Source organism: Lynx rufus, unplaced genomic scaffold (genome assembly GCF_022079265.1).
Source record: "Lynx rufus isolate CCGP_SWC_20201006 ecotype Redwood Valley unplaced genomic scaffold, mLynRuf1.p SCAF_17, whole genome shotgun sequence".
Classification (NCBI taxonomy): domain Eukaryota; kingdom Metazoa; phylum Chordata; class Mammalia; order Carnivora; family Felidae; genus Lynx; species Lynx rufus.
This window is the reverse complement of record NW_025814831.1, coordinates 35200286-35212193: the sequence shown is the minus strand read 5'-3', so window position 1 is coordinate 35212193 and position 11908 is coordinate 35200286. Positions and strand designations below refer to the sequence as shown.

At 34.7% G+C, this 11908-nt stretch overlaps 1 protein-coding gene across 1 annotated transcript in view; it reads left to right on the top strand.

The window, feature by feature from the left end:
• Positions 1–1750: 1750 nt before the first annotated feature.
• The window catches only part of PALS1 (protein associated with LIN7 1, MAGUK p55 family member), a 55738-nt gene continuing 45580 nt past the window's right edge, over positions 1751–11908 (top strand). Inside the window, exon 1 of the mRNA XM_047079483.1 lies at positions 1751–2264. Coding sequence (XP_046935439.1) covers positions 1898–2264 — 367 coding nt within the window. The 5' untranslated portion in view covers positions 1751–1897. The remainder of the gene's footprint in view (positions 2265–11908) is intronic.

The following is an 11908-nucleotide window of genomic DNA, read 5'->3' as shown; positions in this document are numbered from 1 at the left end:
AATAGCTTGATGAAAAGCCAGTGTCATCCATGAAATATTTTTCTTGTCTAAAGTATGTTGAAGGAGGGGCACCTGGGTGACTCAGTTGGCTGAGTGTCTGACTCTTGATTGCAGCCCAGGTAATGATTCCAGGGTCATGGGATCAAGCCCCGTGTCAGTCTCTGCACTGAGCTTGGAGCCTGCTTAAGATTCTCTTTCTCCCTTTGCCCCTCTCCCCAGCTCCAGCTATCCCTCTCTCTAAAAATAAAAAATAAAAATAAAAAATATGTTGAAGGATTTTTAAAATAAGAGAATCAAATTTATACTAAGAATTAGTATACATATATATATATATATTCTTTAGTTTTAAAACTTACATACACTATCTCATTTAAAACTCAGAATAATCCTATGAGTAAATTTTCCAAAGGAATCTAAGGTTCAGAGAGAGAAACTGACTAGTCTTAAGTCTTAAAGTTAGAGGAAGTGGCAGAGTCAATTAAAATTCAGTTTTCTGGTCTATAAGTCCTGTATCTTCTTCTTTTTTTTTTTTAATCTTTATTTATTTTTGAGAGAGACAGAGTGCGAGTGAGAGGAACAGAGAGAGACGGAGACACAGAATCTGAAGCAGTTATGAGCTGTCAGCAAAGAGCCTGACGTGGGGCTTGAACCCATGAACTATGAGATCATGATCTGAGCCAAAGTCAGATGCTCAACTGACTGAGCCACCCAGGTGCCCCAAAGTCCTGTATATTCTTATTTGCTGTACAGTGTGACTTTAAAGTTTTTTTGAGCAGTGACAGATACTACCATTTTCTCTGAATGAATCTTTGTAAAAAATTAACTTTTAATTCTTTTTTTAATGTTGACTGGTTGTGAATACTGATAACCCACATATATTTTTTCACTTAGTGTGGTTTTATCCTATAGATGCCTTAGCTGCTAATTAAAAGTTTCTTTTTCATTAGGTATCTCCTGCATCTCATGAACTCCTAAAAGTTAATTGTCCTCCATAATACTGCCTTAATCTCAAGTGAGCCACTAATATCGTTTGCTATATGCCAGTTTCTTTAGCAGTTAACTAGGAAGTTATTTCAATCTTGTGTATTAATTGAGTATAAAGTACTGTACAAATGGGGCGCCTGGGTGGCGCAGTCGGTTAAGCGTCCGACTTCAGCCAGGTCACGATCTCGCGGTCCGTGAGTTCGAGCCCCGCGTCAGGCTCTGGGCTGATGGCTCAGAGCCTGGAGCCTGTTTCCGATTCTGTGTCTCCCTCTCTCTCTGCCCCTCCCCCGTTCATGCTCTGTCTCTCTCTGTCCCAAAAATAAATAAACGTTGAAAAAAAAAATAAATTTAAAAAAAATAAAAAAAAAATAAAGTACTGTACAAAGATGTACAGTATAGTGTATAGTATAGTACAACTATACAGAGATGACTAAAACATCTTTATACCTTAAGCAACCTATTCTCTACTAGACTAGTACCTAAAACTTTCTTACTTTCCCACTTTGCTAAACTTTGCAATACATGATTTTCCTCAGCTATAAAAAAATGGTATGTTTCAAATTCCTGGGAGAGGATTTTTTTAAATATTTGATTTCTTCAGCATTATCTGTAAAATGAAAAGAAAGTAATATGTATAGCCAAATGTACACTTATGAGCTACTGTATTGTGCATAGATTGGAAGTGTGCTGTGTAAAATCTGTTTTTATATTGTAACTCTTACACTTTTTTTCCCCCATTTTTCCCCTTAGATTTCCTTCATGGATACATTTCATAGCATTATTATGTGATGTGAGAAGTTTTTTGTTTTTTGTTTTTTTTGAAGTAACATGGATTTTATACTACAGAATCAAGAGATTGGCTTTATAGGAGAAATTGATTTATAAAAAGTGGTACAGGTTTTTATAGATAACCATGACAACATCCCATATGAATGGGCATGTTACTGAGGAATCAGACAGCGAAGTAAAAAATGTTGATCTTGCATCACCAGAGGAACATCAGAAGCATCGAGAGATGGCTGTTGACTGCCCCGGAGATTTGGGCACCAGGATGATGCCAGTACGTCGAAGTGCACAATTGGAACGTATTCGGCAACAACAGGAAGACATGAGGCGTAGGCGAGAGGAAGAAGGGAAAAAACAAGAACTTGACCTTAATTCTTCCATGAGACTTAAGAAACTAGCCCAAATTCCTCCAAAGACTGGAATAGATAACCCTATATTTGATACAGAGGAAGGAATTGTCTTAGAAAGTCCTCATTATGCTGTGAAAATATTAGGTAAGTAAATACAGCAGAATTATGGAAAATGTTTTACTTTGTTTCTCTTGCCTTAACATAAATGTGTACAGGAAGAAAGAGGGATTGTTTACTTTTAGTTACATAGAGCTAAAGCACATGGCTTAAACATTCAGTCACTGCAACATGGTTTTTAGATACAATCTTTGAATTAAAAATTTCTACATGTAGCCTAACATAGCCTTGAAACTCACCTTTTATTTCAAACTTTTATGTCAAAATTACTGAAAAGCAGTTTTCAGATTTTGGATTTCTGATTTCCTTATAGTTTGTAAAATAGTAATAAAATTAACATCTGTAGCTTATAATCGATTTGATTTTCTTTAATGACTGCCAGTAAGAAGAACTGGAGCTGTTCATATGGCATCATACACATAAAACATGGCTCAGAATTTCCAAATTCCATTCTGTGAAAAAACCAAAAAACTAATGGTATGAGATATTAATAGAGGTAAACAAAACAGAATTCTGTGACCAAATAAATTTTGACAACAGTGGGTTAAATAAATTAAACCTCTTATTATAGGACTTTCTTTAGATCCTTTAGAGTACTAATAGGCATTCTGAATCTACAAGAGACATTGACATCAGATGTATGTTTCCAAACTTAGAATATGTGATCATTGAACTTACTGCCCTCCCTTCCTGCACACCAATCCCATTATTTTTTATTAAAATATTCTGGTAAGTATTCTCTATGATTCGGAGAATATTTACATTGAGAATATATTGAGAATATACATTTACATTGTATTACATTGTAATATATCCAGCCTAAGCCTGGATTGGTTTTTCCTTTTTTTGTTTAAATTTCTTTAAGATTAAAGTATTTGTCCATTTGCTTGAGGTAGATCAGGCATAATTGTCCATCTAATAGGTAATATTCATGTAATCTCAGTAAAGAAACAAATACATGTGGGGCGCCCGGGTGTCCTAGTCGGTTGAGCGTCCGACTTCGGCTCAGGTCATGATCTCACGGTTCTTGGGTTCAAGCCCCGCGTTGGGCTCTGTGCTGATAGCTCGGAGCTTGGAGCCTGGAGCCTGCTTCGGATTCTGTGTCTCCCTCTCTCTCTGACCCTCCCCTGCTTGTACTCTGTCTCTCTCAAAAATAAATAGATATTTTAAAAAATTTACAAAAAAAAAAATAAACCCACTGTTTCACATATTTTAAAGTAGTTCAAAATGTAGTACCAGGTATCTGTAATTCAGTTCTTGACTAGGAGAAAATATTTAACATTTTGAGAAGTAAGTAGTAAATTTAATGTTAATAGACTCAACACAAATGTGTTAATTCTAGGAAACATGAAAAGTTAGTGTAAGTTATAGAGTTATTGCTATTTAGTTAAAGTTTCAGTTTTTGAATATATTAAATTTTAATTTTTCATTTTAAAATGAAGTGTAATAGCTTTGTACCATTTTTTCCTGTGCATAATTTGCTAACTCATCAAACTACAACAGAAGTACTCCCTTAAAGTTTTATGTGTCTCCCTGCCAATATTTTGATTAATAAACACATGCCAGGAGGCACCTTCTCAGCCTTTTTCAGCCAGAAACAGCCACCTTGTTTTAAATGAGGGAAGGATGGGACAACCAGTTTATTTCTTTGAGAGGGAACCCTCAGTTTCCAGTGATACATCATCTTTTATCTGTGAGTAGAGAAAATACTATTTTAAGAATTGAACAACTAATTTATTTCTTTGAGAGGGAGCCCTCAGTTTCCAGTGATACATCATCATTTATCTGTGAGTAGAGAAAATACTATTTTAAGAATTGAAAACATGATTGGAAAAGTTGATAACTTAGTTGTCTGATAGTGGTTTTTAATGAAAGGATTTATAAATTAGACACTGTATAATAATAAAAGTGCAGGGATGGAATTAATAGAAAATATTCCAAAAGGATGAACTGAATTTTCTTGTTTAGAAGCAGTCAGAATCTTACTGAAAATTAGAAAATAGTGATGTGGGAATTTAATTTCAAATAAATGATCAATATTAATATTATAAATTATAAGAATTTTGATATATTAGGGAAGATTTCCTTAAGATTGAGATGAACTATTAAAACTTGCTTTGCTACGAATAAAATCTGATTGTTCTCTTCATAAGCAAAACAAACTACTTTGTGAGAGAAATCCTGAGAAAATAACAGAAAGCAGGTTAGAGTAGAATGAAGTACAGTAGAATCATTTTCAGATACCTGTAATTTACAGGTGCCACTGGTTTTTTTTGTTTTTGTATTCACATAGAAGTAATTTTTGGCCAAGGTTGTAGACAAGTAAATACAGTAGAATATTTAGAGGGAATAAAGTCATCTATCACATATGAAGAGACCTTAGGAAAGGCACACCCACCCACCCAAACACACCCATGGTGAGCTATCTGTTTTGTGGTTAATAAGGAGACCCTTGAGATTTGTGAAGAGGGGCTAATTCACACCAAATGTTGTTAGTATGAAGATAAAAGATACGCCAAGGGGCAGAAAACTAAGGATGAATAAAATATTTCATTATATTAATAATAGCATGTTTCAGTTTTGATTAGTATCTGCATATTTTTGCCACGTGTCTGAATATTCAGCTATGAAGCCAATAGTATTCCTGTATTTGATGTTACAAAGTAAAATATCTCTTCTACATTTCTTTCTGATGTTATTTGGCTTCTGACTGACCATGGGATATACTAGAACTTTGTTAGATTGTGATAAGCTTTTTTAAAGATTGGCTTTTAGCAACATTTACTTAAAGCCAACAAACAAACTTCCAGTGCCAATAAACCTTGAGTTCAGCCTACTTCTGAGAAGCTAATTATTATTAAATTTTTGCTCAGCTGTGGTAGATATTACCAAGCTCTTTTAGCCATTCTTTGAGGAACTTTTTTTTTTCTTTGAGTGACATGATTAGACTTATTGGTACTAGATTTAATGTTTAACATGTTGGGTCTATTTGAACCCAACACATTCTCATGTGTTCAGATTGCTAAAATTAGAGCTAATCTAACATGAATAGAAAATTCATTAGGATATGTGGATAGACATGTAATGTTTGGTGGTTAAATAAGCATCATTCTACTGAAGAATAATTAAGTGTTACCAGTCTTTGATACAATGCATCAAAAACTTCATTTTACCTATTAAGTGGCACCTGGGTGGCTCAGTTGGTTAAGTGTCTGACTCTTGATTTCAGCTCAGGTCATGATCTCATAGTTTGTGGGATTGAGCCCTGTATCAGGCTCCACATCGACAGTGTGAAGCCTGCTTGGGATTCTCTACCTCTCTGCCCCTTTCCTGCCCCTATGTGCACACTCGTGCTCTCTCTCTCCCAAATAAATACAACTTTTAAAAAATTAATAGATTTTAGCTTTTTCTCCTCTTACAAAGACTTGCATCATTATGTCATGATATGTTCACATCACTGAGTATTGGAAAGGGGTGTCTGGAGTAAGATGTAGAGTTTAATACTTATCTTCATTTAATTGCTGTTGACACTAGACAGGTTACTTTTCTGAGCCTCCACTACAGTTTCTGGATTTTCTTGAGGACCAAGTGAAAAAATGTAAATACATATGTGGCACACTGAAGGTTTGGCTGAAATTTAACTTTGTCTTTTTAATTCAAGTTAGTTAGCATACAGTGTAGCATTGGTTTCAGGAGTAGAACCCAGTGATTCATCATTTACATATAGCACCCGGTGTTCATCTCAACAAGTACCCTCCTTAATGCCTATCACCCATTTAGCCCATCTCCCCATCCACCTCCCCTCCAGCAACCCTCAGTTTGTTCTCTGTATTTAAGGGGCCCTTTTTGATTTGCCTCCCTAGAACTTAACTTGTGTAAGAATTAGAAGCCACCAGAGATCCTTTAACTTTCTAGTCTGTGAAATTAATTTGTTGATCTTAACTGGTAAATTTTCATTTTATTTTTTAAAATAACAAATTTATTAAGATACTCATATACCATAAAATTCACTCTTTTAAACTGTGTAATTCCTGAGTTTTTAGTGTATTCACAAAATTGTGCAACCATCACCACTGTATAATTTCAGAGTGTTTCCATAATCGCCAAAAAGAAACTGTACCCATTAGCGGTCACTCCCTAGTCTTCTCCCAACACCCCTAATCTACTTTCTGTCTGTAGATTTGTTTATTCTGGAAATTTCCTATAACTCAGTCATATAATATGTCGCCTTTTGTGACTAGCTTATTTTTACATAGCATAATATTTTCAGGATTCATCATGTTATAACACAAACTAGTACTTCATTCCTTTTTAATGGCTGAATAATAGTCCATTGTATGGATATATGCCACATTTTGTTTATCCATTCATCTGATGATGGAACGGGTTGTTTCCACCTTTTGGCTGTTGTGAATAGTGTTATGAATATTCCTGTACAAGTTTCTGTTTGAACACCTGTTTTTAATTCTTGGTATACACCTAGGAGTGGAATTGCTGGGTTATATGGTAATTCTGTGTTCAAGTTATTGAGGAACTGCCTTACCTTCCACAGTATCTGCACTGTTTTACATTCTTACCAGCAGTGTATTGAGGGTTCCAGTTTAAGCTACATCATTGCTTCTGTTTGTATTATGTGTCTTTTAATTCTAGCCATCCTATCAGTAATTTTTAAAGAACTAGAATAAAATAGAAAATATTAAAGTATATTTCACATGAGTATTTATAAATCTTATATTTCAAATAGGTATGAATATGCTGGGTTGAAATCAAATATGTATACTTTTTAATGGATTGGCAGCAAAGTTTGAGAAATACTATCCTAGTCAAACCCACCCATTTTATAGAAAGGCCCATAGACTTGAGATGGGTTGTCCAATGACCTATAATGCAGCTAATAAGTGATCTAGCAGTAACTAGGACCCACGTATTCTCATCCCAGATCTGGGGCTTCAGTAACAGTTTTTCATTGTCTTACCATATTTAGGGGTAAGATTTTTGCTGTGCTCTCTTAACTATTTTTGGCCTATATACTTAACTGGTATTTGTTTTTAATTTGTAACCCAATTTGTTAATGAATATTGTTCAGGATCTTTCATGAGCTTCTGATTATTTTTTAATTTTTTTTAATGTTTACTTATTTTTGCGAGAGAGCAAGCGAGCAGGAGTCAGGGAGGGGCAGAGAGAGAGAGAGGGAGACACAGAATCTGAAGCAGGCTCCAGGCTCTGAGCTGTCTGCACAGAGCCCCATGCAGGTCTCAAACTCACGCACTGCGAGATATGACCTGAGCCAAAGTCAGACGCTTAACCTACTGAGCCACCCAGGCGCCCCTGATTATTTTTTAAAAAGTTAATTTTGACTGGGGCGCTTGGGTGTCTTAGTTGGTTAAGTGTCAGACTTTGGTTCAGATCATGAACTTGCTGCTCGTGGGTTCGAGCCCTGTGTTGTCAGGCTCTGTGCTGACAGCTCAGAGCCTGGAGCCTGCTTCAGATTCTGTCTTCCTCTCTCTCTGCCCCTTCCCTGCTCGCGTGTGCTCTCTCTGTTTCTCTCTCTCAATAAATAAACATTTAAAGAAATTATTTTGACTTAGTCCACTGACAACCAGAATTCAAAGATCTGAACTTTGTATTCTTAAATTTGGAAAGAAAAAAGAAGTCTACCTCTATTTAAGCAAAGATTTCCTGAATGAATGTTCTAATTTTGATTCAGCGATAGATATACTGGAGCTGATACAGTTTCCTCCTACTCAGAAATATTAAGGTCTTCATCTGAATATTCAGTTTGTACAGTTTAGGAGAAAAGAAATCTTAAAAAGTTTCAGAAAAAAGTCAAAAAGTTGGTTGAAATCTAGAAATTTCTGAGGATAGGTTAAAAGAATCTGTATTATTTAAGCAATGACATGTAAGAATCTTGATGCTAGAATAGATCTCTAGAAACTGTGTTTTTTATGTGGGGTAAATGATAGCATAAGTAAAAATAAGCAGAGCTAATCCAGGGTTATCACCGTTACTTCAAAACTTCTCCAGAGATGGAGATTCCTTAGCTTCTTTGGGTAATTTTATTGTTTACCCTTAAAGCTGAAAAATTCTCCCACATGGCTGCCTAGAGTCTTGGTGTTCAAAGATAGAATTTCAGATAGAGCAACTCTGGGTGATTGCTTTCTGTTGCCTATTTTAAATCTTCACTCTTTTACATTTTAGGCTACTAACAGAGGGCTGAGGGGAAAGGAGAGGGTTCACGGGGTGAATTTGTGGATTTGTGTGTATGTTTGTATTTATCTGATTAATTTTATTCCAATGCCAAATGTAAGTAATTTTTCTTTTAGATAAATTAACATAAATTTTTGATTTATGTTAATCTTAACATAAATAATTGATTTAAGTGTTACAAGAAACATTAGAGAACATGATGGAAACTTAAAACAATTTCTACTAAACATCAAGTGAGAAGAAATAGATCTAACTGTGGGACAAAGAATTTAAGTTAGATAAAGAACTTTCTTGTAGGGAAGCTGTAGCAGACTAGAATTTATCATCAGACCCAGATTTCCTATACGTGCCTTTGCCTTCTCCTCTGCAGTATCCCCTTTTCTGTCCTCCCTCTATGCTGCCTTATTGTGGTTATCTCTCTGCTACAGTATTCTCTTCTTTGTCCACTCCCCACTCTGCACGGATGTCATTCTTTCTCACTAACCCTGTGATTCTCCATTTATCTATTTTTCTGTCCATGTGGCTTCTCCTTGTGTTTCCCCTTTGTCTGTCTCGCTGTTTATGGGAGTGGGGGAGGGAGTCTCTGTTCTCTGGATTCTGTTCTCTCTTTATTGTTTACCTTCATTGATAATTACAGAAGAGGGTACATATTTGACAAATGATTTAGTTGCATCCAATTGGATTTTTAAAATTCCTTCTGGAATTGTACAGAATGTTGAAGAACTTAGGTGGCTTTTTATTTGCTTTAAGTAAACAGATACAGCTTCCATCAGACAGTGGAACATTTCTTTAACTGTATAGAAAATTAACTGTTCTTGAATGATAATGTATTTGTAAAGTGCTTTTAAAGATGTACAATAGAGGAACAAAGGGTTTTTTTTAACCTACAATTAACTACTGTGACCTTTGAAATTAAGAATTTTTATATGAAGACTTAAAATGTGAATATGTGTCAAAGTGAGAATCCCTGAGTTGATGTTACCCACAATAATTTTTCATTAGACATAATCTTTAATATCAAAGACCTTTGTCAAAATTCCATTGAGAATTTTCTAGTAAAGAACTGAGTAAAGACCGTGAACCCATTTCATTTATCATGATCCATATTTTAAGACTAAAGTTGTAGGTATTTGTTGCTTCCTATGTGATTTTAAAACTTAACTGGACAGAAACAGCATCATTTTTAATGTCTTTTAAATTGATAAACTTAAAAAAAAAACCCACTGATTTCATCATTGGGTTCTATTACTTATTATTTTCTCTTAAATATTCATTTGTTTCAACTGTGTGTAGTTTTAGTCCATATCTTCTTGTCAATCTACATATATTTAATGAAGTTTAAAAACTCCCTGAGTGCTAATTTAAGCTGTTCTACTTGTTCACTGAACATTTTTAATGGAAACTTGGATTGGAAGGATAAGAGTACTTTGAGCAGCTTTCCTGCATAATATTATAAAAGTAGCATTTGTAGGGCAAGTAAAACACATGCATTATATGCATTATATGTATGAACATTCACAAAGAGTTAACTAGAGGAAATTCCTTCTAAAGATACATGGTAAGATAGCTAAAATGTATGAGCTCCTCTGATTACTGACCTATGTGCATTACGTGCTGCTGTATTGGGCAAAAAGACATTTCAGGACAGTTTTTCCAAAACAGATAACCTAATTAAGCCCTAGAATCTAGGGAAAAAATTATCTTTTTTTATTTCTTTGGTGTGGTAGAAAAAGTACTGCCTTAGAAATTGAAGAAATGGGGGCTCCTGGTTTGGCTCAGGTCATGTTCTCGCAGTCTGTGAGTTCAAGCCCTGTGTTGGGCTCTGTGCTTGACAGCTCAGAGCCTGAAGCCTACTTTGGTTTCTGTGTCTCTGTCTCTCTCTGCCCCTTGCGCTCTCTCTCCCTCTCTCTCTCTCCAAAATAAACATTAAAAAAAATTTTTTTTTTAAGTTGAAGAAATGGATTCTTTATCTGGGTGCCATTTTTTACTGTATGGCTTTATATCCTCCAGAGATTTGATCTGAATTATATATGTCTCTAGTTGGGGGTTTGGGAGTTGTTTTTTTAAATTGGGAAATATTTCTGAGGGTTTTTATGAGAATTAAATAAAATAATGTATATGTACATAATTTGATATTCTGTATCTTACTATTCACTAATGGCAATGACTAATATGGGCTGAATACGTATTTGTAGGTTTTCAAAAAATGGTTAACGATGTTTAATTTTAAAAGCTGAGCTTAAGTGCAGGTGATCTCAATTCAGTCTGGCAACATTCATAATGTAATAAGTCTAGAGATAGTTCCTAAGAAAAGATAATTTCAATGAAGACAGTTTTTACTAAACAAAAATGTGACTAGGACTTCAAAGAGGTGAGTGAAGTTGTAAAGAATGAAAAATAACAAGTTTAAATTGGTCTTGATGTTAGCCTAATAATCTTGAACCTTAGGCCTAGTTAAGTTTTTTAATATTTCTAGCATTGGTAAGATCCTTAGGTTCTCCCACAACATATTACTTAATGTAGGTAGCTACTAGGTCTTTTAGCGTGTTTGGGACTCTGTTGTATTATGCTTTATAGCATTCCTCTTCCTATAGACCTTACCTTGGTCCCTGACCTTCTGAGTGAAAGACATTTCCAGTTTGACTGAGAAGTGTTATTTTTCTCTTGGATTTTAAACTCTCCTAGGTGGTCTTTGTGGCTTTAGAACTCAATATGCACAAATTGGCCAGATTTCATCTTTCTCTGAACCTGCATTCCTTACGCTATCCATTTTGGACTAACCACAAAATTTCCTATTTCCACAAAATTTCCTATCTGAGCGGTGTCTCAACTGTTAACTGCTCTCCTGAAATAAGGTCATTGATTTTAAGTTGCATCTCTCATTAAGCCATTCCTAGTTTGAGGTACTCTACCTTACTTTCCCTTTTTCTTTCTTTATGGCATATGACTACAGTATCTTATTTTATACTTACAGTATTCTAAATAAGAATTATATGCTGTGTTTACAATAGAAGCAAGAAGAGGGCAACAAAAGAAACCAGTTGCCAGTGCAGCAATAGAATAACTATAAAAAACAGACACAAAACTCAATATAGCAATCAAGGTCATTTAGTATAGAAGAAAATAGGTTTGACTACCTTAGTACCCAGTATATCATGTCTTAAAATATAGTAACTGAGGTTAATAAAGCCTTTAAGTCTGTGGTTCTTAACCAGAAGGGTACATTATAATAAACTTAATACATATGTATTTATATTTATACTTCGTATATCATTAAAAAAGACACAGATTCTGATTGTGTTTGAGGTAGAACTCAGGACAAAAATTTATACATTATTCTAGTAATTCTCGTAAATATCCTCAATTAAAATTATTGTTTTGTTAAAGCAAGAAAAGATAGTTACATTCAGTAAGTTCTGCATAAGACTTAAGATACTTATATAATCAGTGTCATTCCAGTCATT